At 43.5% G+C, this 27,954-nt stretch overlaps 1 protein-coding gene across 2 annotated transcripts; it reads right to left on the reverse strand.

Moving 5' to 3' along the window:
• Positions 1–2,254: 2,254 nt before the first annotated feature.
• On the reverse strand, positions 2,255–24,623 carry LOC311125947 (myosin heavy chain, fast skeletal muscle-like; the record flags this gene model as incomplete). 2 transcript variants are annotated; one of them, XM_084199972.1, is made up of 39 exons in its annotated part: positions 2,255–2,275; positions 6,752–6,883; positions 7,360–7,455; positions 7,544–7,648; positions 8,234–8,404; positions 8,543–8,668; positions 8,827–9,030; positions 9,231–9,539; positions 9,717–9,841; positions 10,168–10,333; positions 10,469–10,652; positions 10,803–10,999; positions 11,153–11,271; positions 11,450–11,576; positions 11,678–12,067; positions 12,414–12,504; positions 12,690–12,835; positions 12,934–13,110; positions 13,434–13,676; positions 13,870–14,125; positions 14,815–14,951; positions 15,325–15,448; positions 15,765–15,882; positions 15,987–16,074; positions 16,168–16,232; positions 17,413–17,716; positions 17,942–18,112; positions 18,207–18,356; positions 18,510–18,628; positions 19,301–19,439; positions 19,871–19,974; positions 20,194–20,292; positions 20,510–20,570; positions 20,747–20,839; positions 20,946–21,054; positions 21,298–21,325; positions 23,552–23,708; positions 23,924–24,058; positions 24,408–24,623. In XM_084199972.1, the coding sequence occupies 39 exons, from the start codon at positions 24,621–24,623 to the stop codon at positions 2,255–2,257; spliced, it is 5,802 nt and encodes a 1,933-aa protein (XP_084056098.1). The 2 variants fall into 2 exon arrangements, with proteins under 2 accessions (XP_084056098.1, XP_084056097.1); XM_084199971.1 differs by having other exon boundaries at positions 23,924–24,070.
• Between the last annotated feature and the right edge of the window lie 3,331 nt (positions 24,624–27,954).

Consider the following 27,954-nt stretch of genomic DNA (forward strand, 5'->3'; position numbering starts at 1 on the left):
CATCATCTTCCCTTCCTCCTCCAGCCCCTTCTTCCTCATAGGGAGGTGGGGCCGGTGGGGGGGGGGGGGCAACATTATTCCCCTGCACTCTCCTTCTCCTCCCTACGTATTCATCATCTGGATTTTCTCTCCATGCCTGGTCTGCCAAGTTTGGATATAACCTTTCTGCCCTCTGCTCTGGGGGAGGCACGGAGACCTCAACCTTCACTTCTCTTTCCCTCTCACTCACTTCTCTTTTCTTCCTGCCTTCTTTCTTGGCTCTGTCCTGTCTGTTATTCTGCTCATGATGGATTGCATGTCTCTCTGAGGCTATTACACAATTCAGTTATTTTCCCAACATACTCTCCGTGATCGGCCCATGGCAAAAGTGTCCTCTGGGCATCCCCTGAAACCCACTGCCCTCTAACGGCAGCCCAAACCTTACTATTCCTGTTTTGGGGTGGGTCATTCCTTCTACCGCTCTGGCCACGTCCTCTGTGTTCATGGCCTGTCTGCTAAATGGCATATTATTATTATTACTGTATACATCTAAGGTTGCTGGGGCCCCTTTCATTCCCCGCCAATAGATTAGGTAAGGCTATCAGTGGGTACTGGCCCCCTCCTTATCTCTCTCTCTCTCACTGCTTATTTCTCCTTTACACACCTTATGTATCTGTTTAAGCATGGATTCGAGTTTATCTGCGTCTAGACGTCCCTCAAAACCATACCTCTCCCTCCACCTGGTTACATAATGGAGATTTCTTCTATCCCTGGATTCCATTTTAATTACATCAAGTATTTCTCGTCCCCAGTAAATTCTGGGACCTCTTGTGAGGATTTGCCCCCCCCATGGTTGGTACTGTTAAAAATCCCTTAGCCACCTCTTCTATATAACAAGTCAATTTAACAAGTAATTCAAAATAGCTTCACACAACAACACCTTGAATCACCCCTTCCTGTATATGTAATCTTGACTAGTCCCCCAGAATTATCTCATACTTTTACAGAGGGATTGATCCCCACAATGTAATCTTGATAATTCCTGACAGTCTCATACAACAGGAATGGGTTCTCCCTCCTCTATACAACCACCTGGAACCACCCCTCCCTGTATATGTAGTCTTGACTAGTCCCCCAGAATTATCTCATACTTTTACAGAGGGATTGATCCCCACAATGTAATCTTGATAATTCCTGACAGTCTCATACAACAGGAATGGGTTCTCCCTCCTCTATACAACCACCTGGAATTATTCATGTGACTTTTGAGCAAACATTAGGTCTCACACGTATACAACCTTACATGATTATTGGTGTTGTATTGGTAACCTGGAGTTTATAAGGCTCCAGAACGGATAGAGTTACAGCAAAATCTACAGTTGTTTGTGACTTTTGACTTTACTAATATTCTATTTCTCACACATGCTACTTTAATTCCTTCTGGTGTACTTTTTTTATTTGTTTAACCCGGATTATTTGTTGACTGTTCAATAATCTCTTACAGGTTCCATCCCATAGGTGTACTTTTAATAGTTCCTTCTATTTCAACACCGGGTAGTTTCTTTTGGTAATGGCCTATTACCGTGAATCATTACGGACCCACCAACAGGTTGACTAGTCCCCCAGAATTATCTCCTACTCTACGGAGGAGTCTATCCTCACAATGTAATCTTGATAATTCCTGACAGTCAACCCCACATTTCACTTAAAATGGCTACGCATTGATCAATTTGCTACTTTTCAATATTTTAGCAAGTCCTCAAATCAATTTCACCAAGTTAATGAATAAAGACTACTGACCTTATCCTTGCAGCCGAGATTCAATGTAGGTTTGGATTCCGTCAACGTCTCTGTCATTAATCAGGTGTCCTCTGGCCTGTTTTAACCCTTAATGTCAAAGGGCAGGACTTTCTATTTACGAATGTATCATTTGAAATTTGGACGTGTCCATATAGGCCAATTCCCGCAACTGTAAAGGGTTACAACTATATTTTGAATGTTATGGATGGTCAGTACTTGCATTCATAGGTCAGTCTATACATTTGGGAGTGTTTACCAAAAAAAGTGGCCACTTTGTTGGGGTGACAGCTTTGTTGTTGTTTAAATCCCAGAATGCAATATTTTTCATGGTATGAAAAAGCTATATGCTGAGTAATAAGTCCACAGTCACAAAGGAAGTTTATGTAGGTCAACGTGTTTTTAATCAATGCTCAACATTTCACCATGAAAATCATATTTTATGCATCAAAGGAAATTGATCAGACTTTGGTCTTGTTCATTCAGCAGCTTCTTTTCCCTGTAAGAAGAAATACAGAATATAATGGATCAGTATTAATAATGAACATGATAAATATATGGACAGACTTGGGTAGAATATAATGGATCAGTATTAATAATGAACATGATAAATATATGGACAGACTTGGATAGAATATAATGGATCAGTATTAATAATGAACATGATAAATATATGGATAGACTTGGATAGAATATAATGGATCAGTATTAATAATGAACATGATAAATATATGGACAGACTTGTCACGCCCTGGCTCGGGGGACTCTCGTATGTTGAGCCAGGGTGTTAGTTTCTATGTTTTGTTGTGGGTCTAGGTTATTGTATTTCTTTGTTTGAGTGACTCCCAATCAGAGGTAACGAGTGTCAGCTGTTGGCTCGTTGTCTCTGATTGGGAGCCATATTTAACTATCTGTCTTTCACGTTGGTTTTGTGGTTTCTTGTTCTCGTTGGGTTGTGTTCAACTGTAGACGTCACGTTTCGTTTGTTATTTTGATCGTGTGATCATTTATCTAATAAAAGATGTTCACCTTCAACGCTGCGCATTGGTCCTCATTAGACGATCGTGACAGAAGAAACCACCAAGATGGGACCAAGCAGCGTGTCCAGGAGCCATCGCCAGGGAGATCCCTCACAGATCTCCTTCGCCTCCTGGACTGGGTCAAGCCGAGGGAGGAAGACAAGGGCTTGACATTATGGCAGAAGGGCGAGAGGCTGGCGAGGGATATGGAGACCTGGTCCACGGGTAGGAGAGACGCCCCGAAAATTTTTAGGGGGGGGCTCACGACGTCGGACCAGCAGGAGGCCGCGATAGAGCGGCCAAGTGGGTTGCCGGAGAAGGCCGCCGGGTTACGGGGGCCACTGGTCGAAGAGGGGATGGAGGAAGTAGAGGCACGGCGAGAGGTACTGGCGTGTGTTGCCAGTCCGGTCCGGCCCGTTCCAGATCCCGGTGTAGAGCCAGTGGTGTGTGTCCCCAGTACGGTCCGGTCTATTCCTGCTCTCGCACCGAACCTGCGGTGCGCGTCGCCAGCCCAGTCCGGCCCATTCCTGCTCCCCGCATCAAGTCTGTGGTGCGTCTCGTCAGCCCGGCTCTGCCCGTTCCTGCTCCCCGCACCAGGTCTGTGGTGCGCGTCGCCAGCCCAGTCCGGCCCATTCCTGCTCCCCGCATCAAGCCTGTGGTGCGTCTCGTCAGCCCGGCTCTGCCCGTTCCTGCTCTCCGCGCCAGGTCGGTGGTGCGCGTCGCCAGCCCGGTCCGGCCCATTCCTGCTCCCCGCGTCAAGTCTGTGGTGCGTCTCGTCAGCCCGGCTCTGCCCGTTCCTGCTCTCCGCACCAGGTCTGTGGTGCGCGTCGCCAGCCCGGTCCGGCCCATTCCTGCTCCCAGCACCAAGTCTGTGGGGCGTTTCGTCAGCCCTGTCCGGCCCGCTCCTGCGCCCCACACCAAGCCAGTGGTGTGCGTCGTCAGTGCAGCACGGCCCGTGCCTGTTCCCCACACCAAGCCAGTGGTGTGCGTCGTCGGTCCGGCACCGCACGTGCCTGTTCCACTGGAGCCGGATCCGCCGCCTAGGCGGAGTGCCCACCCAGTCCCTCCCCTGTTGTGTTTCGTTGGCGCGGTCAGAGTCCGCGCCTTTAGGGGGGGGTACTGTCACGCCCTGGCTCGGGGGACTCTCGTATGTTGAGCCAGGGTGTTAGTTTCTATGTTTTGTTGTGGGTCTAGGTTATTGTATTTCTTTGTTTGAGTGACTCCCAATCAGAGGTAACGAGTGTCAGCTGTTGGCTCGTTGTCTCTGATTGGGAGCCATATTTAACTATCTGTCTTTCACGTTGGTTTTGTGGTTTCTTGTTCTCGTTGGGTTGTGTTCAACTGTAGACGTCACGTTTCGTTTGTTATTTTGATCGTGTGATCATTTATCTAATAAAAGATGTTCACCTTCAACGCTGCGCATTGGTCCTCATTAGACGATCGTGACAGAAGAAACCACCAAGATGGGACCAAGCAGCGTGTCCAGGAGCCATCGCCAGGGAGATCCCTCACAGATCTCCTTCGCCTCCTGGACTGGGTCAAGCCGAGGGAGGAAGACAAGGGCTTGACATTATGGCAGAAGGGCGAGAGGCTGGCGAGGGATATGGAGACCTGGTCCACGGGTAGGAGAGACGCCCCGAAAATTTTTAGGGGGGGGCTCACGACGTCGGACCAGCAGGAGGCCGCGATAGAGCGGCCCAGTGGGTTGCCGGAGAAGGCCGCCGGGTTACGGGGGCCACTGGTCGAAGAGGGGATGGAGGAAGTAGAGGCACGGCGAGAGGTACTGGCGTGTGTTGCCAGTCCGGTCCGGCCCGTTCCAGATCCCGGTGTAGAGCCAGTGGTGTGTGTCCCCAGTACGGTCCGGTCTATTCCTGCTCTCGCACCGAACCTGCGGTGCGCGTCGCCAGCCCAGTCCGGCCCATTCCTGCTCCCCGCATCAAGTCTGTGGTGCGTCTCGTCAGCCCGGCTCTGCCCGTTCCTGCTCCCCGCACCAGGTCTGTGGTGCGCGTCGCCAGCCCAGTCCGGCCCATTCCTGCTCCCCGCATCAAGCCTGTGGTGCGTCTCGTCAGCCCGGCTCTGCCCGTTCCTGCTCTCCGCGCCAGGTCGGTGGTGCGCGTCGCCAGCCCGGTCCGGCCCATTCCTGCTCCCCGCGTCAAGTCTGTGGTGCGTCTCGTCAGCCCGGCTCTGCCCGTTCCTGCTCTCCGCACCAGGTCTGTGGTGCGCGTCGCCAGCCCGGTCCGGCCCATTCCTGCTCCCAGCACCAAGTCTGTGGGGCGTTTCGTCAGCCCTGTCCGGCCCGCTCCTGCGCCCCACACCAAGCCAGTGGTGTGCGTCGTCAGTGCAGCACGGCCCGTGCCTGTTCCCCACACCAAGCCAGTGGTGTGCGTCGTCGGTCCGGCACCGCACGTGCCTGTTCCACTGGAGCCGGATCCGCCGCCTAGGCGGAGTGCCCACCCAGTCCCTCCCCTGTTGTGTTTCGTTGGCGCGGTCGGAGTCCGCGCCTTTAGGGGGGGGTACTGTCACGCCCTGGCTCGGGGGACTCTCGTATGTTGAGCCAGGGTGTTAGTTTCTATGTTTTGTTGTGGGTCTAGGTTATTGTATTTCTTTGTTTGAGTGACTCCCAATCAGAGGTAACGAGTGTCAGCTGTTGGCTCGTTGTCTCTGATTGGGAGCCATATTTAACTATCTGTCTTTCACGTTGGTTTTGTGGTTTCTTGTTCTCGTTGGGTTGTGTTCAACTGTAGACGTCACGTTTCGTTTGTTATTTTGATCGTGTGATCATTTATCTAATAAAAGATGTTCACCTTCAACGCTGCGCATTGGTCCTCATTAGACGATCGTGACAAGACTTGGATAGAATATAATGGATCAGTATTAATAATGAACATGATAAATATATGGATAGACTTGGATATAATATAATGGATCAGTATTAATAATGAACATGATAAATATATGGACAGACTTGGATAGAATATAATGGATCAGTATTAATAATGAACATGATAAATATATGGACAGACTTGGATAGAATATAATGGATCAGTATTAATAATGAACATGATAAATATATGGATAGACTTGGATAGAATATAATGGATCAGTATTAATAATGAACATGATAAATATATGGACAGACTTGGAAATAATATAATGGATCAGTATTAATAATGAACATGATAAATATATGGATAGACTTGGATAGAATATAATGGATCAGTATTAATAATGAACATGATAAATATATGGATAGACTTGGATAGAATATAATGGATCAGTATTAATAATGAACATGATAAATATATGGATAGACTTGGATAGAATATAATGGATCAGTATTAATAATGAACATGATAAATATTTGGATAGAATATAATGGATCAGTATTAATAATGAACATGATAAATATATGGATAGACTTGGATAGAATATAATGGATCAGTATTAATAATGAACATGATAAATATATGGACAGACTTGGATAGAATATAATGGATCAGTATTAATAATGAACATGATAAATATATGGATAGACTTGGATAGAATATAATGGATCAGTATTAATAATGAACATGATAAATATATGGATAGACTTGGATAGAATATAATGGATCAGTATTAATAATGAACATGATAAATATATGGATAGACTTCGATAGAATATAATGGATCAGTATTAATAATGAACATGATAAATATATGGACAGACTTGGATAGAATATAATGGATAAAGCATTTAAGATTCAGTGCTCAGCTTGTACCAACTAAATTTGGATTAATCTTTTATTTAGATTTTTTATTTACCCTGTCCTGAAATGTGTTTTTCAGAGATCTTAAATACCTTTGAGTGAGTGTAAAATGTCAGTATTGACTACTGTGAAGAATGAATCATAGGTGGTGTTGATGTGGTCATATTTGAACACGAGTCAAGTGTACGTTTAGCAGCAGTCCTGTACCTTTCCAGTGTCGCGGGTCTTGGCTCTGAGCTTGTTGACCTGAGTCTCAGCGATGTCAGCACGCTCCTCAGCCTCCTCCAGCTCATGCTGAACCTTCCTGAACTTAGACATGTGCTGGTTGGCTGCTTCCTCCTGGGTGAGATAAACAGAGGAGAGCATAACATCAGTATTCAAAGTTTGAAGCTTCAGATAGCAAATTAATATTATTTTGAAAGTTTTTTTATTGATATATTTAGGATAGCAATGTATATAGGGAGATAGATGATATAGCAGAGAAAGTGAGTGGTGGAACAGAGGGATCAAACTGCTGCCTCCAGGGACATATGTGATATAGGGGCGGCAGCACTACCACTAGACCAGCCCCCGGCACAAAGCTAAATAATATTCAACCCCCTCTCTTTTAAATTGGTAACACATAGGCAGAGGAGTCACTGTGCATACATTTCTTCAGCAATTACTTGCTTCAGCAATTACTTGCACTATCAACTGAGTCATTGTTGACTGATGTGCAGTAGCAACACTTCAACTAAACTGCCTGGACATGAAGTTTTGTAATGTCTACTAGGGAACGTAAGCTTTCAGAGTATTTGACTAAGTCTGTGACTCACCGCTTCCTCAGCCTGCCTCTTGTAGGCCTTCACTTTCAACTGCAGCTTATCTACCAGGTCCTGAAGTCTGCCAACGTTCTTCTTATCCTCCTCAGTCTGTGAGAGAAGATCAAAGAATCAATACCCCATAGTTTAATACACAAACCAGTGTGCTTTAGTGTGTGAAGAAGGCACATGTTCTTACCTGGTAAGTGAGCTCCTTGACTCTGCGCTCATACTTGCGGACTCCCTTGATTGCGTCTACACCTCTTCTCTGCTCGGCCTCCACCTCAGTCTCGAGCTCACGCACCTTTGTGGAAGAAATAAAGGTAGGCATTTATGTGAGGTGGTGAAATCAGACGTAACAAATCTTTGTAAAAACAGAAGTATATTCTTCTGCTAGTCAAGGAGGCACAATTGTTGTCTGTTCCTATATACTTTTACCATTTTAATTAGAGGGGTCTATAATGAAAACAACTACTTTTCATTATGTAGGTGGGTTATTGAGAGAGATTGTCTTACACAATGCCCCTGTGTAGGGAATCTTATGCCCTCTGCCTATAACAGAACACACTTTATGTCACAAAAAAAAATTCCAGCGCTTTCCATGCCTTACTGCTTAAACACCTAGACTTTAGCTTTTAAGAGTCAATTACTCAAAAATGTAATAATACAACGTATACAATGTATTTTAACACACTAATCTTCAGGGGCACTTATTAAAAATGTATTTTCCCAAAAATTGCCAGTATGCCATATTCAAATCTTACCAAAAGTAGCTTTTTTTTGTCAGAAAATATACATTTTCCTTAAGGGGGCATTTCCCCCGAAATTTTTATATGATCACATGCATTTCCAGCAGTCTGTCTTTCAATACACCCTGCTGTTAACTCACCCTGGACTCCAGTTTCTGGAGCTGCTTCTTGCCTCCCTTCATGGCCAGATTCTCAGCCTCATCCAGGCGGTGCTGCAGGTCCTTGACTGTGACCTCCAGGTTCTTCTTCATCCTCTCCAGGTGAGAGCTGGTGTCCTGCTCCTTCTTCAGCTCCTCAGCCATCATGGCCGCCTGGAATGGTACTTAGTTTAATTTATGCACCAACTGGCACCACTCATAAAGCCCCCTTGAGATATTTGTTGTGGTTAACCAGCCCAGCTACCATTGGCCCTTGGGGACAAATCTAGTTGATGTAATTCAAGGACTCACGTCAGTGATGGCCTTCTTGGCCTTGTCCTCTGCGTTCCTGGCTTCCTGGACGATGTCGTCCACCTCTCCCTGCACCTGAACCAGGTCAGTCTCCAGCTTCTTCTTGGTGTTCAGAAGGCTGGTGTTCTGAAGGAGGAAACAAGGCCATTTATTTGACTCTCAAGAGAACTTACAAGTCACAAGGCTGAAATTATGAAAATATAAACGCAAGCACTGTTAAATTCTATGTGTGTATAAATGGTATGCTTGGTTGAGTTTAATTAGAAATGGCTTTTGACCCGTACCTGGGAGTGCAGCAGTCCGACGCGCTCGCTGGCGTCTACCAGCTCAGTCTCAGCCACTTTGCGGCCTCTCTCTGTCTGCTCCAGAGCAACTCTCAGCTCCTCAATTTCAGCCACCATCAGACCGTTTCTGCGCTCCACCATGGCTGCCTGCTCCTTCATATCCTCTGAGAGGCGGACAGCGTCATCAAGGTGCAATTGGGCATCCTGGGGTTCACAATTACATAGTATCATTAGACTTGTGGAAGTAGGGGTGATAGGATTGGTGATCATTGGTAAACATTTCCACAATATCTACAGTATATTAGTCCACTATTCCATTCCTCTGTTCTATTCTTTTCTACTGATTCACAAACAAATCCCTCCCCATGTTCAGGTTGTTGAACCTGATGTCCCAGTCCCTTTACCTTGAGCTGTCCCTGGACGTTCCTCAGCTGTTTCTGGGCCTCAGCGGCCTGCCTGTTGGCGTGGCTCAGCTGGATCTCCATCTCATTCAGGTCTCCCTCCATCTTCTTCTTCACCCTCAGGGCATCATTCCTGCTCCTGACCTCAGAGTCCAGGGTGCTCTGCATGGAGTCAACCACCCTCTGGCTGTTCCTCTTGATCTGCTCCATCTCCTCGTCCTTCTCAGCCAGCTTCCTGTCCACCTCACCCTTGATCTGGTTCAGCTCCAGCTGCACACGCAGAATCTTGGATTCCTCGTGCTCCAGTGTGCCCTGGACAAAGAGAAGCAGTCAGGCGAATTGTGCTCAATACATTTGGATGTGTATAACACAAGGAATTACATACTGTATAAATGACTACAATAAACACCAATAAAGGGGAGCATTAGACTGTAGCTGGCATTGGCTAGTGTAACACTGCTTTTCCTATCAAACAGCTGTAGTGTGTACCTCAGCCTCCTCCAGAGCGGTCTGGATCTCAGACTTCTCTGTCTCCACGGTCTTCTTAGCCTTCTCCAGCTCATGGATGCTCTTGCCAGTCTCTCCGATCTGCTCAGTCAGGTCAGAGATCTCTTCTGCACACACAAACACAGGAGCAGATTATACTTCAGAGATTTTCACAGTGGATATCGCCAATGCACTGAAGTTTATAATGAATCATAATAACAGTTAATTAATTAACAGCATTTCATACTGTCTTCCAAATCTAATTTTCCCCCACATTCTTGGGCTATTCAAAGGAATACCAATTACAAGTTCCAAAAAATAACATTTTATACTTTACATGAAAATTCTGAGATGGTTTAATAGTAATTTTGATATAATGTTGATGATTACAGTTAATTCCATTTTCAAACACTAGTCAAACATCAGTCAAATAGAACTGCTGTCAAATGCTCACGTTGCAGGTTCTTGTTCTCTCTCTTCAGAGTCTCCAGATGATCCAGAGCCTCCTCGTAGGAGTTCTTCATCTTGAAGAGTTCAGTGCTCATAGAGCGAGCCTCCTTCTGAGCTCCTTCCAGCTCAGCCTGACCCTCCTCATACTTCTGCTTCCACTCTGCCAGAACCTAGGGAAATACATGGGATTTTCATTAGAACTCATTGATGGAGGGTTCTGAATCAGAAATATGCTACAATTATACTACAACTGATCAAATAGCAGACAGAAAATATCACCTAGAGTGAGGTTTATAAATGTTCACCTTGTCAAAGTTCCTCTGCTTCTTGTCAAGGTTGGCGGCCATTGCGTTGGCTCTCTCAACATCAATCATGAGGTCCTCCACCTCTCCCTGCAGTCTCTGCTTGGTCTTCTCCAGGGAGGCGCACTTTGAGTTGGTCGCCTCAATGGTCTCCTCAGCCTCCTGCAGACGCTGGGCCAGTTTCTTCCTGTTGGACAACAGAAGGTGGTGTTATGGTGAGCAATTTGTTGTGAAACAAATGTTGCACTACATATTGACATAACATTTTCTCAGAGCCTCCTATCACCCTCACCATCCACACCATTTATTTGAGTTTTTGCTACTGCGTGCAACTCACTTGGCCTCCTCCAGCTCCTCTGTGCGCTGGATGGCATCAGTTTCATACTTAGTCCTCCACTGAGCCACCTCACTGTTGGCCTTAGACATGCCGCGCTGCAGCTCTGCCTTGGCCTCCTGCTCCTCCTCAAACTGCTCTCTCAGGAGGTCACAGTCATGGCGGGCAGACTGGACACCGTGGGCCAGTGCATTTTTAGCCTGAGAAAGAAAGCAAGAAAGACAAAGACAAAGAGAGATTAGATAGAGAGTAAAACAAATGGCAGTAGAAGTCTCTGAGGGTGGCGTAGTCACCGTCTATATGTATATAGAGCTCTAAATTGTGGTGGGTGGTTTCCATTTTGGGTCCCTTACCTTGACCTCCTCCTCAATCTGCCTCTTCAGCTCCTCCACCTGCTGGGTGAAGGCCTGTTTGCCTCTGGTCAGCTGAGACACCAGGGCTTCCTTCTCCTCCAGCTGGCGGCCAAACTCACCTGCAGGGAAAGAGTGACCTCTTGTTAATGGGGTCTCTGTTCTCTAAGATTGAAAATGTATTTGTGGTATCGTAGGGCAGAAACTATGTGGACTGAATTTACAGCCCCCAACACATGTTATTGTTTACTACTGAGGTGAACTACATTGGTTTGGTTTGTTGTTCATTGTTGATGGTACCATTTTCTGTCAGGAGTCTGGCCCTCTGTCCGCTGATGTCGTTGACCTGGCGAACATTCTCATCATTCTTAGTCTTGATCTCGCTCAGCTGGTCCTCAAGAGTACGGCACATCTTCTCCAGATTGCCCTGTTAGTGAAACATATGGGACTCCTGTCAACTTCAGTTTACTTGAATGGTAATGTAGCTGACCCTCCTCAACACTGCTTGACCAAAACATCACTACTCACCTTAGCCTTGGCGACAGCCTCCATGTTGCTGGAGAGGTCATCAATCTCCATCTTGTACTCACTCTTCTCCTTCTCCAGCTTCTGCTTGACGCGCTGCAGGTTGTCGATCTGCTCCCCGAGCTCAGCCACACTGTCGGCCTGCTTCTTGCGCAGAGCGGCGGCTGTGGCCTCGTGCTGCAGGGTGGACTCTTCAAGATCACGACGCAGCTTCTGGAACTCAGCCTCGCGCTTCTTGTTCATCTCAATCTGAGCAGCAGTGGCGCCTCCGGCCTCCTCCAGCCTCTCGCTGATCTCCTCAAGTTCCCTGGAGAGATCGGCCCTCTGCTTCTCAACCTTAGCCCTGGCAGCACGCTCAGCCTCAATTTCCTCCTCCAGCTCCTCAATACGGGCCTAGAACAGGGGGCAGGAGCAGGGGGGATGAACACTACAATACAGTTGAAACAATTGAACCTCACTACATAATAATAGTATGTACAGTATATTTAGCATAAATGTGTTAATACATAGCCAGTTACACTAACATATTTACTATATTCATTAGACAGTGTCCCAAAGGCGGAACCAAACTATCAACGGTAAGAAGCACCATCTTTCCATAGAAAGAAGCACCATCATGAAGCACCATCTTCCATCTTACTGAGCCGTCAGAAGCTTCCAGAAGAAATGTGTCCGTTTTTTTCAGGAAATTATTCAGGTGTGTGCTTTCCTGTACTGGAGGTTAGATCCTGTACTGTACCTGGAGTTCCTTGATCTTCTTCTGCAGCTGAGCTCCCAGAGACTGCTCATCCTCAATCTTGCTGAGGAGCTGGGTGGTCTCAAACTCCTTCCTAACAAACACAAACACGTTGATTGCAAAGTTCGATTTGGTTAGATAGTGTAAAGGAAGCCTATATTACCATTCACTTTGCTTTTAAGAATCACATACAAATTCATAATTTCAAGAATGAGCCAATAACAACCATTATTTTGATCAAGATGGCAGGTAATACTGTGGTAATTGATTTGTGTTTACTTCTTGATTTTCTCATCAGACTGCTGCTTGTCATTCTCCAGGTCCATTATGGACTCCTGGGCCAGTTTCAGATCTCCCTCCAGCTTTCTCTTGCCTCTCTCAAGGTCCATACGGAGCTTCTTCTCTTGCTCCAGAGAACCCTCAAGCTACAAGATAAAAATACACATATATTGGTCAACTCTAAACAATTGAAGATAATATCATCTTACATACTACCATGGCCAAAATGTCAAACTCCACTCACGTCGTCCACTTGCTGTTCCAGCTTGGTCTTGGCCTTGGTCAGAGTGTTGACTTTGTCCTCCTCTGCCTGCAGGTCATCCAGTGTCTGCTGGTGGGCCTCTTGGAGGGCTTTCTTCTCCTTGGTCAGCTTGGCAACACTCTCATCCACAGACGCCATCTCCTCTGTCAGGTTTTTAACCTGAAAACGGCAACAACAAAATTAGTCTTTGGTCACTTCACCATGAAGGGGAGATTTAGTTTAATTAATATTAGAAATGTGTCAACAAGTGCTGTACTATAGATTCAACACTAGATGGCACTGTACTCCACACCAGTGTATTGAGGGGAAGTCATAAAGGAGGGGGGCACAGAACATGTAATGAATGTGTGGATTACCCCACAAATGAAATTACACTATTTTGTGTCTTAATCTTTACAGCACCCACAAAAAAACTTGAATTCCATTTCTGTTTTGAGTTGATTATTGTTTGGATTATTGTTTGGTTAGACTGTCTACGAAACCTTGTTTTCAGTGGCGTGCTTCTCCTTCTCCACTTTGGCCAGGGTGAGCTCCAGGTCATCAATGTCCTTCTTCAGCTCAGAGCACTCATCCTCCAGCTTCCTCTTCTTGGCAGTCAACTCAGCATTCATCTCCTCCTCATCCTCCAGCCTCTCAGTCGTCTCTTTGAGTTTGGCCTCCAGCTGGATCTTGCTCTTGATGAGCCCCTCGCACCTTTCCTCAGCATCGTTCAGATTCTCTGAATCCTGGTTTCAGAGCAGGAAAAAATATAATTGGCCTCTCTTTGTGTATGAAAATATAGACTTAATTTGGTCAAATAGGTCAGAGCAAATGGATTTAAATGTATGAAATATAAAGAGATAACCACAGTGTGCGTGTGTTCGTGTCTGTGTTCATGTGTGTGTAAATGGGCTCTTATGAGTGTCGTTGCTCACTCACAGATGCGACTTGAAGCGCCAGGTCATTCTTCTCCTGCACCATGGACACCATCTTCTCCTCCAACTCCTTCTTCTTGGCCAGAGCCTTGGCCAGGTCCGTCTGCATCTTCTCATAGTTCTCCTTCATGTTGGCCAGCTCCTTCTCAGTCTCTGCGGTCTTCAGCAGGGGCTTGATCTTGAAGTACACCTTCATCCATGGCCAGGTTTTCACATTCATGAATGAGCGGATGTTGTACTGGATAGTGAAGACTGAATCTCTGGTCGACAGAAAGGATGGAGTGGCATGGTGAGTGGCATGGTGAGTGGCATGGTGAGTGGCATGGTGAGTGGCATGGTGAGTGGCATGGTGAGTGGCATGGTGAGCGGCATGGTGAGCGGCATGGTGAGCGGCATGGTGAGCGGCATGGTGAGCGGCATGGTGAGTGGCATGGTGAGTGGCATGGTGAGTGGCATGGTGAGTGGCATGGTGAGTGGCATGGTGAGTGGCATGCTTAAAGATCTCCTCCAGTGTTTTTAGAACTTTTCCTGTGGAAAAGGGATATCCCAAGTATAAATACAGTAAAGTACACACACTAAAGGGTAAAAATATATGTTTTGAAGAAAATAGTGTGAACTGAAGACTTCAAGGAAACTTCAAGGAGTTGGTCTGATGGTGGCTTTGTGATGTCATCGGCCTCCCCCCTTTGCTTGAGGAACAATAGAGGAGCAATAGAGAACAAAAGAGTAAAGCCCCACCCCTCACTTGTGCCATGCCATGAGGATACCTGGAGCACCTAATGAGATCTGCCTTTTGTTAAGTAAATCAGGTGTTTAATGAGGTGAAAAGGAGACTAGGGTAGGACTTTAAAGCTACGTTCTGGGATTCAAAGAATAACAAAACGGGGACCCCCGCCACTTTTTGCATACAGCTGAGGAATTTTTTGCCAAGTTGTCTACTATTCCTCACCTCCTCTCCATCATCTTGGTGAACTCTCTCCTCATGAGGAATCCACGGCTGAGAGCCTGGACCATGCCGACCAGAGAGGCCAGCTTCTCATCTCTCATCTCCTCAAGGACACCCAGCAGACCAGCTTTGAAGAACACCTGACACAGGTAAACATGGTCAATTATGGAACCTCTGTCAGATGGTTACAGATAGAAAGGGTTGAATCGAAAGAGAGGAACAACGCCACTAGATTGATTTCACCAACATAAACATTGCAATGCTTACAAACAAACCATGGGTTAGGTTGTTTATAAGTTGTAAGTTATTTTACAGTTGTAGATGAATAATGTACACTGATACAGATATCTTCAGCCATACCACTCTTACACAATGCACATGATAATTAATTGAGATCAATGTTTTTTCAAATTTTTAAGAAGTAATAAAAAGATGAATGTATCAACTGGAGAGACATTGAATGGTTAGAATTTATATTATCGTTGTCAGTTTTGCTGGGGATATTTGACTGACCTTGGTGTGTCCAAACTTGTAATCCTCATGATTCACATCAATGGACCCAAGCAGCTTCTCAGAAGCCTTCTTGTTGTCCATGAACTGGCCCTCTGGGATGACACTGGCATTCAGTACTTTGTACCTTAATGAGGAGACTTGTTTAACATGTGGTAGAAATTTAGTAAATGTCAAGTTATAAGAGGTTGGTCATATTACGTTAACGATAAGCCTCCTGTTGCTCAGTTGGTAGAGCAACGCCAGGGTTGTGGGTTCGTTTCCCACGTGGGGCCAATATGAAAAATGTATGCACTCACTAACTGTAAGTCGCTCTGGATAAGAGCGTCTGCTAAATGACTAAAATGTAAATGTATACGGATGCTGGGAAAACCCTTAGCGCAGAACTTTCTTTGTGTGTGTGGTGCGTGTGTGTGCGTGCATTTGTGTTTGTGTGTGTGTACCTCTGCTTGAAGTCAGCATAGATGATTCTGCTGGGGAAGCCCTTTCTGCAGATCCTGATACCTTCTAGAACACCATTACACCTGAGCTGGTGGATAACCAGGAAGTTCTCCATCAGACCTGGAAACACAAACCAAGTCTCATTAACAGGTTAAAGATTGGTTCGTTAAGGTTACTGATACTGTACTGATAAGATGTCATATTTAACTAAATATATCTTGTACCTGGAGTCTTTGACTCGTTGGGGATCAGGCAGCGCACAAAGTGAGGATGAGTGCTCCTCAAGTTGGTCATCAGCTTGCCCAAGTTCTCCTGTAAGAGGGTTACAAACCATTTTTTCAGAGATCATTTCTGATAATCAATGCACCTTTAGAAAGCCTGAATATACACATTTTAAAAGCTCACCCTGAACTGGGAGGACACAGTCTGCATGGAACCACCCTTCTTCTTGCCCCCTTTCTTGGTTGTATCTGTTAAAATGGGGAAAAGTGATATATTATTCTAAATTAGAGAATATCTGGTTAACTTCACACTTATCTTAATGCAAATGCTGCCAATGAGATTGTGTAAAATAACACCTATTGTATGAGTACATTAACAGAGCGGCACGTCTTGCTCTTCATTGTAATCAGAGGGCTCATATAAATACTATGCATTCCAGTCTCTCTTGGCTAAGAGTTGAGGAGAGACTGACTGCATCACTTCTTCATTTTATAAGAAACATGAATGTGTTGAAAATCCCAAATTGTTTGCATAGTCAACTTACACACAGCTCTGACACACACACATACTCAACCAGACATGCCACCAGGGGTCTTTTCACAGTCCCAAAATCCAAAACAAATTCAAGAAAGTGTACAGGATTATATAGAGCCATTAATGCATGGAACTCTGTTCCATCTCATATTGCTCAAATAAACAGCAAACCTGGTTTCAAAAAACAGATTAAGCAACAGCTCACGACACAACACCTCTCCCCTATTTGACCTAGATATTTTGTGTGTATGTATTGATATGTAGGCTACGTGTGCCTTTAAAAAAAATGTATGTAGTAGTGTCCTTGAGCTGTTCTTGTCTATTAATGTTCTGTATTATTTCATGTTTCATGTTTTGTGTGGACCCCAGGAAGAGCAGCTGCTGCTTTTGCAACAGCTAATGGGGATCCTAATAAAATACCAAATACAAAAACCCAGTGAAAAACCCAGAGAAATGTTGATACATTTAAAGACTTTAAAGCAGCAATCAGCAGTTGAAACAATACAAATCATGCTCCCTGCCACTGTTTCTATAAAAAGCTGAGAGATGGGGCTGGAGAAATGTAACCACTGAAATTCATAGGCAGAGCTATGTAAACAAGGACTGACCATCCATGATATCAACATTATAGTTTTAACGTTGTTTTGAGGCTATAAAGTGCTTGTTTACCTATACTTTGTTTACAAAAATTGGAGTAAAACAAGATTCTATTTTGAGTTCTGAAGTGGTACGACAGTTGAACTAAGCTGATGTTCTTCAAGAAAGTTATTTTCTTCAAGAATGAATGTCGTCCAAAAATGGATGTAGCAACTGCAGATTGACCCTTTAAAGAAAATGTGGGTCTGAGTTGTAACTAGTTCTTAATTAAATATTTTAATGTGATGCTAGTCTTACCCTCAGGTGGGGCAGCGACATACAGGGTAGCCATAAGTTTGACTGAGGACTTCCCGTACAGCTGAAGAACTGAGTCGTTCAGGGGGTCCTTGTTCTTGTCCAGCCAGCCAGTGATGTTGTAGTCCACCGTGCCGGCGTAGTGCACCAGGGAGAAGTGGGCCTCTGCCTTGCCTTTAGCAGGCTTGGGCTTCTCAAACGCCTTGTTTTTCCCAAGATGCTGGTCATACAGCTTGTTCTTGAAGGAAGTGTCTGAAGCCTTGGGGAACATGCACTCCTCTTCAAGGATGGAGAAGATGCCCAATGGCTTTACGAAAAGAGATGTATATCAAATTAGTGATATTTACAATTAGGATCACATGTATTCCTTTAGCAAGCATGCTATTATCAGAGTATCTTCATTTAGGGGCACATAATAGGATACAGAGTTCTCAACAGTCAGATACGTTCTACCACTGTGATAATATCTCACACAGCGCTCTCTATGAGCTTTTGCTGTTGAGGTCCATTACAATCCTGACAGACAGTTTACCTTCTCAATAAGCTCAATGCAGGCAGCCAAGTCCATGCCGAAGTCAATGAAGGCCCAGACGATTCCCTCCTTCTTGTACTCCTCTTGTTCAAGGACGAACATGGTGTGGTTGAAAAACTGTTGCATTTTCTCATTGGTGAAGTTGATGCACAGCTGCTCCATGCTGTTGTACTGTTGATGGAATTTGAAAAGGGATCATTTCATCATACAGGGCTGTAATCCCTCTCAATCACAACTAATTGTCTTGTTCTGGTCTCATACTCACATCAAAGATCTCAAACCCGGCCATGTCAAGCACACCGATATAGAACTGCCTTGGATTCTTGGTGTCCAACATCTCGTTGATACGGATGACCATCCACAAGAACATCCTCTCATAGATGGACTTGGCCAGAGCACTGACTGAGTTATTAACCTGCAATGATAATACCTCAAATGAATACATGAGACATTGACCATGTATAGTGAGAAGGTGAGAAGACATCACTATTCAAAACAAGCAACGCACTAATCACCAAAATATTTCCGGTGCTTAGAAAATGGCAAATGCTGTGTTTGGCCGCCTTACCTGAGGCACAGTCTGTCCCTTGGTCACATACTCGTTGCCGACCTTCACTCTGGGATAGCAGAGAGCCTTCAACATCTCAGCTGAGTTCAGGCCCAGCAGGTAGCCGATTTTATCAGCCACTGGAGAGAGAACCAACAACAACAGACTCAGGAACACAAGATCACTTGATTCTGATGTCACACTGACAAAAGGGTTTGACCATGTTTTCTGTGGGTTCGTTGAACCCACATTGATAATTTCAAATCATTTCTGGAGGTTGGAATTCGGTCTCCATAAATGATCTCCTGCCGGTCTTTGATGAGGCGCTGTCTGTCTTACATATTGTATATCTATGAGTGGGACTGGGAATGGGACTAATGCTTTACATATTGTATATCTATGATTGGGACTGGGAATGGGACTAATGCTTTACATATTGTATATCTATGAGTGGGACTGGGAATGGGACTAATGCTTTACATATTGTATATCTATGAGTGGGACTGGGTATATCTATGAGTGGGACTGGGAATGGGACTAATGCTTTACATATTGTATATCTATGAGTGGGACTGGGAATGGGACTAATGCTTTACATATTGTATATCTATGAGTGGGACTGGGAATGGGACTAATGCTTTACATATTGTATATCTATGAGTGGGACTGGGAATGGGACTAATGCTTTACATATTGTATATCTATGAGTGGGACTGGGAATGGGACTAATGCTTTACATATTGTATATCTATGAGTGGGACTGGGAATGGGACTAATGCTTTACATATTATATATCTATGAGTGGGACTCACCCTCTGTGCCGTCTGGCTCCGCCTGCTCCTCACGCTGCTTCTGCTTGAATTTCAAGTTGCCATGGTGCAATACAGCTCCTGTCAGCTTGTAGATGCTAATCTTCTCATCATTATTGAAGCCCAGGATTGTAATGGCATCCTGGTATTTGACAGGAAGTACAACAGTGATGAACTGAACGGTAGTTTGCTCACTTACAGTACACTACAGTTCTGTGCTCTCACCAGAACAAATGGGATGGATATATATGACTGGCTTTCACAGAGCCACATGATTACGCTTGGCCAACGCTAGTAGATGACAGCACAAAAGGAGTTTTACACAGTTTCACAGTGCACTTAGTGGCCCTCTCTTGTGGATGTCTTCCATGTGTGTGCCTCAAGGTGAAGTGTGAAGTCATGAAGAATGCCTTGAGGCACATGCCTAACTAAAACAAGGCATTTAGAATCTGACAAAAAAATACATGAAAATTCCCAGCTGTTACCAAGTTGGAATTGAACAGTGCATTCAGTGTGTATGGTGGTTCTACCCATTCCATATCTAGAGTTTGGTTAGCCCTTTGTTTGACTCACGTCTGTGGCATCCAGCTCTTCCTTGTCGTTGATGCTGGCCACGGTGATCTGACCCTGGCTGCACATGGGGAAGTCGTAGGGGTTGGTGGTGATGAGCGACATTTCTATGGACAACGGAGAATGTCTTGTCAGTTAAATCTCTTAGAATTGTGCTGTCCTACCTTTACAGTATCTCTCCTTCCTTTACTCAATAGATGGACTCAACTATATCACTGTTAAGGTTTCAAAGCTATCGGTAATTGATCAAAGTTACCGGAATGTTCAGTAATTTTGGTAATAATAGAAAATCTATGGCAATCTATCGTAACTCTACTTTGCCATACCAACAATCTCAGGTTTGTGATTGGTCATCATCTGGAAGAAGATGTGGTAGCCTCTCTCATCGGGAAGCTGGAAAGACACTCTGGACTTCTCTAGCAGGTCTGAGAGAGAAAGAGAGAGAGATTGACAAAAATAGAGAGAGAGAGAGAGAGAGAGAGAGAGCGAGAGAGTGAGAGAGAGAGAGAGAGAGAGAGAGAGAGAGAGAGAGAGAGAGAGAGAGAGAGAGAGAGAGAGAGAGAGAATTAGAGAATTATGATCTCCCAAAAAAAATCTGTGTGAATTTAGTAAAGCATTGAGAAAAAATCCAAATCAACTCACAGGTCTCAATGTCAGCTTTAGCCAGTTTGCTACCTTGGAAGTGAATCCTGATGAATTTACCCTATAGTAGAGCATGGGGGTTAGAAATAGGTCAACTAAATACATCTAACATTTAACTTTGATAGACCCCTTTAAATGTTACAGAATGTTGGACATCTATTGATATAACAAAAGGGAACTACTGAAATAAATGTTTCCAATCTAAGGTCACTTTCACAGTATGCCCTTCATACTTACAAAGCGAGATGAGTTGTCGTTCCTCACTGTCTTGGCATTACCGTAAGCCTCCAGCAGAGGGTTAGCTGCAATGATCTGATCCTCAAGAGACCCCTGATTGAGACAAACACAAGTTGCTCAGAAACTGGTCAAGTTAGTTTTTCTCAATCGCTTGAACACAGCCCACCAAACTGAAATGTGTTAGAAAGGTAAAACCTACCTGCATTTTGCCTGGCTCTGCTTCCTTCTTGGGACCAGAAACTGCAATGGTGGCGAAGTACTGGATGACACGCTTGGTGTTGACAGTCTTTCCTGCACCGGATTCTCCACTGGTTAATATGACAGAGAAAGAGGGGTTTTAGTTTTAGCTTTCACTAAGAAATAGCATTGAAAAATACACTGTTGACCTGGTTTCTTACATAAGTAAATAATTAACAAATATTCCCACTCATCAACTTATTATTACGCATAGCCTAATCCATTCATTATGTCATATATTTTCATCACACCCAAGTGACCCAATATTGCAGTAGAAACACTTTCTCAAGTGAGATTTTTAGTACACAACTCACGTAATCAGGACGGACTGGTTCTCCTGGTCTGTAACCAAAAAACATATTGCTTATCATACTCGAGCAACATTCTGGGTACATTATTGAATTCATAGCATCATTATGAATTTCATTTAGGAAAATTTTTCATTCAAGGTTACTGAAATCAGATATTACCAGCAAACTGTTCCAACCTAGACTAGAAAACAGTAGATAACTCTCTAAAGCATATTTTAACTTCCATCCATCCATGCATCCATCAATCCATCCATCAATCTATCCATTAATCCATCCATCAATCCATCCATCAATCCATCCATCAATCCATCCATCAACCATCCATCAATCCATCCATCCATTAATCCATCCATAACAACTTATGGACTTTGAGATCCAAGAAGGAAGTTGACCCCAGCAAAATGTAGGAAGGTTGTGGCTTTTTAACACATTCCAGTTTTCTTGGCTGTGTAAACTTTTTCTCCACCTGTGAATCCTGTTTCAAGAAAAGTGTTCAAGCAATCGAGAAAACTAACTTGACCACTTTACCAGATTCTGAGCAACTTGTGTTTGTCTCCATCAGTGGCCTCTTAAGAATCTGATCAACGCAGCTAACCCTCTGCTGGAAGCTTACGGTAATGCCAAGACAGTGAGGAACGACAACTCCATATCAACATAGGACAATTTAAATGTTTCTGTATCTCTTGCTACCTCTGTCCCTAAGCAGTTTGATTGTCTCGTTCTTAACGTGGGCCTTGGTCATAATAACCAGCTGACACTAATGGGAGTTCATCACCCTCCCTCGGCTCTCTCATGTGCTCTTAACAATTTATCTGAATTGGTATCTAAGTGTGGTCAATCTGAACTATTTATGATGGGTGATTTTATTGACTGGAGGATGCCAGTGTCAGATACACTGAAATATATTTGCTCTGAGCTAAACCTGTCTCAGCTGATAACTGAGCTTACACGGCCAAATCCTAAAGATCCATCGAAATCTACCCTGATTTATCTTATTTTCACAATAACGCCAGATGAATATGTTGCTGGTGGGGTTTTCCCACAGGATTTTTGTGACCATTTCCCAGTTTTTTCTGTGTCAGTAATGTGAAAATCTATAAATCTAAGCCTCGTGTAATCATTAAGAAATACTTAAAAAACGTTAGTGAACAAGCTTTTTTTACATGATCTATAATTGAGTGACCTTGACTGTATCTCAGCTATCCCTGAACCTGATTTGTCTTTAAACTTTTTTCCAAATATCTTCAATACTATTGTAGATAATCATTGCCCCTTCAAAACTGATTTATCTGAAGTCATTCATAAGAGAATTGTTGCCTTGGTCAAGGCCAGGAACACAGGCTTAGGCCCGGATTGGTAATCTTTTAGACAACTGAGGTCTCAATGTGTAAGACTGACCAAGAAAGCTAAATCTGATTATTTTGTAAATACTCTTTCTGATTGTAATGGGAACCCGGCTAAATTCTGGAAAACTGTCAAATCTCTGATGGGTTGCACTTCCTCCTCTCTGACCCAACAAATTCATTCAGACTCTGGCCCCATTACGGACAAAAATGCTATCATTGATGCATTTAATCGTCTTTTTATTTCAGCTGGCTATCTTTTTTGAAAGAGCATCTAACCCTTGTATCTCTGAGAGTGGGCTGAACGCTGATTCAGGAATTTTGCAGATTGAAAATGGTAGTCAACATTTTGTATTTCAGTAAATCACAGAAAAATAAGTCCTTGATGCCTTACTTTCTATAGATACCTAGATATCCACAGGGGCTGACCAATTGGAGCTGGGTCTGCTCAAGTGTGCTGCCCCCCGCATTAATGGCTCAGTAACCTATAGTTTTATATTGTAATTGATTTTGACGTATTTTATTAAATTGTATATGCAGGGCTCACTTGTAAAAGAGACACTGGTCTCAATGGTGACTCCCTGATTAAATAAAGGTACATAAAACATGCACTTATGGACATCCATCCATCCATCCATCCATCCATCCATCCATCCATCCATCCATCCATCCATCCATCCATCCATCCATCCATCCATCCATCCATCCATCCATCCATCCATCCATCCATCCATCCATCCATCCATCCATCCATCCATCCATCCATCCATCCATCCATCCATCCATCCATCCATCCATCCATCCATCCATCCATCCATCCATCCATCCATCCATCCATCCATCCATCCATCCATCCATCCATCCATCCATCCATCCATCCATCCATCCATCCATTCATCCATGAGAGCTCGTACCAATCTGCATGAACTGAAAGGCGTTGTCAGAGACGGAGAAGATATGGGGTGGAGCCTCCATCCTCTTCTTCCCTCTGTAGGCGTTGACAACCTCCATGTCGTACACAGGAAGCCACTTGTAGGGGTTCACCGTGGCACAGAAGAGCCCAGAGTAGGTCTGGATGAAAGGGATTCAACTAAATTAGGGGATTAGCTCAATCAGATTGACTTTTACCTGGATTTATGTGAGGATGTAGGTGTACTATGGTATACTAATGTAGGTCTACTGTATTGGTATGTTTTGGTTTCTACCATTCATTTATGTGTAGTACTGTATGTGTGTGTTTCTCATTTTCATGTGTGTGTGTGTGTATGTTTATGCAGGTATCTTACATAGATCATCCATGCTGCATAACGCTCTTTGAGGTTATACAACACAGAGGCTTCATTCAGGTAGGTCATCATGGCCATGTCCTCAATCTTGTCGTACTTAGGGGGGTTCATCTGGTAGACGTCTGCTTCTTTGAACTCTTTTCCTGCCTGAAACCGTCAAAAATATACATGACTGAATACTTTTTGATCATTAAATACGAGTTCAATCTTTAAATATATATTTTTAACTGCATACCCCCATCTAATCCAACTACTTTGTTATCACCCACTGACACATACATGGTGATTCTTAACTAGTCCATATAAATTTGTAATTAGCAGCGATAAAATGTATATGTTTGAAGGTTATATTCTGCTTACAAAAAAACCAGAGGAATCCTTCTCAATCTATCTTTTGTTACTGATTTCATTTTGCCTGTTGGAATGTTTGGATAATTTTGATGTTTATTTCAAGAAATTGAGTAATTGCACAAATCAGGCTTACCTCCTTAGTGCCGTCAGGATGCGTGACTGTTACAGTACACTTCCCATCAGCCCTTGCAGTGACCAGACCCTTAAGGTACAGCTCCTTGGTGTCTGCCACATAGCAGGCGTTCTTTGAATCAAACGGTGCGGTTTGTGCCTCCATCCTCTCCTTCTCAGGCTTACGGAGGTATATGGCAGCCTTGCCGTAGATTTGCATCTCCGCGTCCGTACTCATGGTGACGGATCACTAGGAAAGAGATGAGACAAGAAACATGATTGACTCTGTGGTGCTTCCTCCCCAGTCAACAGAGCTGTGAGTGGTATCTCTCACAGAACATTTGTCACTTTTCTTATGAAGACTCAAACTATGTCTCACCTTCTTTTTCCCCTCCTACAGATGAATTTGTACTTCTTGGAGGACCCTGGGAAACATTAGGGTGTTGTGAATACGCACAAAAAACTTTTGAATGGCATCATTCAACACAATCATTACGGCCAATTCAACTACAGGTGCAACTTGTAACATTCATTTTCCTATTGGCAACTCACTTTACTACACATTCTGTCAAGAATTCAAATAAATACCCCTGAAAATCCAGTTACATTCTAGACCACCCCCTCAATTTACAAACAGCAGGAGCACTACATTTGACCCTAAATAAAAGCTACAGGTTTGAAGTAAAACACATTTAAAGCAAAAACATTTTTTTTCTCCAAACAACATTTTAAATGAATGCCACTTGATTGCATATTGTAAAATCTGACAAGGGACATGTAAATAAGTCCGTCCAGAAGTCAATTCCAACAGTGCAGTTAGCTACTGACTCAGATGCTGAGCACAAAAAAAATTATACAAATGGAAACATCTAAGGAGGTGGAGAGTCTTACCACAGAGAAGGAAGGTATCTGACTAATGGATGCTGGGGTCTCAGCCTGCTTATATCTGGTTGAAAGTGCCAACCAAGCAAAAGTTAATTATGGACCACTCTGGTAAAGGAAATGGATGGGATGAGAGACCTCTGTATTTCTGTGTCTCACTAGCGCCACCAACTTCCAGGAGCGCTAACACTCCCATTACATGACTTTTTAATGTCATATTTGTCTCTGAATTAAATTGAATTAACACCAGTAAGAGATGTCATTACTAATAATGATGACAGTATCAAAAGTTTGAGTTATCAGATTGACTCCAATGTTACTACCATTGACCTCAAATACTGTAATGGAGTCCATGTTACCCCACTACCACTAAAAACATTTCATAATAATCTGACCTGATTTAGTTGAGTTACATTAATCTTTATCAACAACTTAATATGTGTATTTTGACCCATGTTTTTCTATTTTGCTTGTCAACACATCTGAACTGTGTCCTCAGTCACCTCATGCTTGTGATTTGTCACCCTGGTGAAACCATATTAAATAAACATTTAAAAGCTGGAACAGAAACATTTAGGCTTTCAATTACAGCTTCATCAAAGTGTTCAATCAACTGTGTAGTTATTTATCTACAGTCTGATCTATTGAAGATGCTGCAGGGGCTTTTATTGGTCTCACATTTCAGTTGGCTAAAACCATCCAGTGGGATTCTTAAGGCTTACATAACATCATTACAGTGCTTCAATCATCTCATCCACTCATATTTCTGACAGCAATATAGCTGCCTCAAACTTCTACTACACTCTGAAGTTAACCGTTTAGCAGCTGGTTTTTAATAAAACTGGTATAAAATTAATAGGGGATAATTACAATAAAGTAACAGATTACTTTCAATTTCCATTTGAATTATTCCTTCTCATTACAGTTTTAATATCTTTCTAAAAGACAGCTCTAGCAACTTGTGAAGGAGCCACCATCAGCAGAGACGTTGGTTAAAATGATTTTTAATACATGTATCTGAGCAAGGTCTTCTTTAAAGTCAGACATTTCACAGCTTTCAATGTCGATCACATCTTTTCTGTTTCAAAACCTCTACATTCAAACAGTTGTTCTTTGTGTCTGATGTGGTGCAGCTAAATGAATGTTCAATAGGGTGAATCCATACAGAACGTTCAGACAGAAATGCATTTTAAAGAATAGATACGACTGTCTGTCAGGTAGAATAGAGAATCATGTCAGCTCTATTCAATACATTTCTATTAGCAACGTTCAGAACATTTCACCTGAATACACCTTGCTTGTTTTGTGAGCAGTGTCCACCCAGCACATCAGTACAAGAAGCCCCATAGCGGGGAGCTGCTTAATGCACTAGTTGAGCAGGGGGCTGGACTGGACTGACCATCTGGAAGGACCATCAACGCCTTTCCATTTCTTGGACTGTGCTCTCGTCTTCACTTCAGCCAAGGTTTATTGTTTGGTATATCTGCCAACATTTCCACACAGACTAAATCTGGCACCGATGCCACTGTTATTAGACAGAAGATATTAACTTGGCGTGTTTGTGGGTGGAGAGAACATTTACACCATGCAGACTAAGAATTTATGACATTCAAGTTATTTTAATGTGTAAAGATATGGCATGATATCTGACCTGTGTTTTTGTATCTGAGGGACATAGTGCTGGGATGTAATATGAGCCTGCATACCATGTGGATGGGCTGTCCAGAACAGGAGTTGCAGGCCTCTGAGATACTGTTAACTGCCAGACGTCATTAAACAGTTGAGTAAACTGACATGATAAAACTGTCATTGTACATATTTAACATATTTTGGCAGGGCCTTCGGAGGTTCGGACATTAACTCTTGATCCAAGACATTTTAATGGTGCTTTCAACGACTCAGGCTCGCAATGTAGTTTAATCACCACAGACAGGAGTTTGCCTGAGACGCTCAAGAGCCTTGGCTCACGGCAGCACTTTTAACATGATTCAATCCATTAAACTGTCACAGCCAGTCACAATATATGACACGTCACACGCTGTGGCATGGATCCACAAAACAACCGAGCTGGACTCGGGTTCATTCACATCTTATTTTCCAGGTCACATATCAATTCAATTCAATTCAATTCAAAGGACTTTTTTGGCATGGGAAACATATGTTAACATTGCCAAAGCAAGTGAAGTAGATAGTAAACAAAAGTGAAATAAACAATAAATATTAACAGTAAACATTACACTCAGAAGTTCCAAAGGAATAGAGACATTTCAAATGTCATATTATGTATATATACAGTGTTGTAACAATGTGCAAATAGTTAAAATACAAAAGGGAAAATAAATTAACATAAATATGGGTTGTATTTACAATGGTGTTTGTTCTTCACTGGTTGCCCTTTTCTTGTGGCAACAGGTCACAAATCTTGCTGTTGTGATGGCACACTGTGGTATTTCACCCAATAGAAATGGGAGTTTATCAAAATTAGGTTTGTTTTCTAATTATTTGTGGGTCTGTGTAATCTGAGTGAAATATGTGTCTCTAATATCTCATGGTAAATCTATTATGGGGGCCAATGTCAGCAATGTCATCACTGTGAGGACAAGGTCAAAATAATGTGCTGGCTTGTACCGGATCTCTCTGTGGTTCACAGTATACAGTGGGGAAAAAAAGTATTTAGTCAGCCACCA

The sequence above is a fragment of the Coregonus lavaretus genome (assembly GCF_964263955.1).
Source record: "Coregonus lavaretus genome assembly, contig: HAP1_SCAFFOLD_1223, whole genome shotgun sequence".
Lineage (NCBI taxonomy): Eukaryota > Metazoa > Chordata > Actinopteri > Salmoniformes > Salmonidae > Coregonus > Coregonus lavaretus.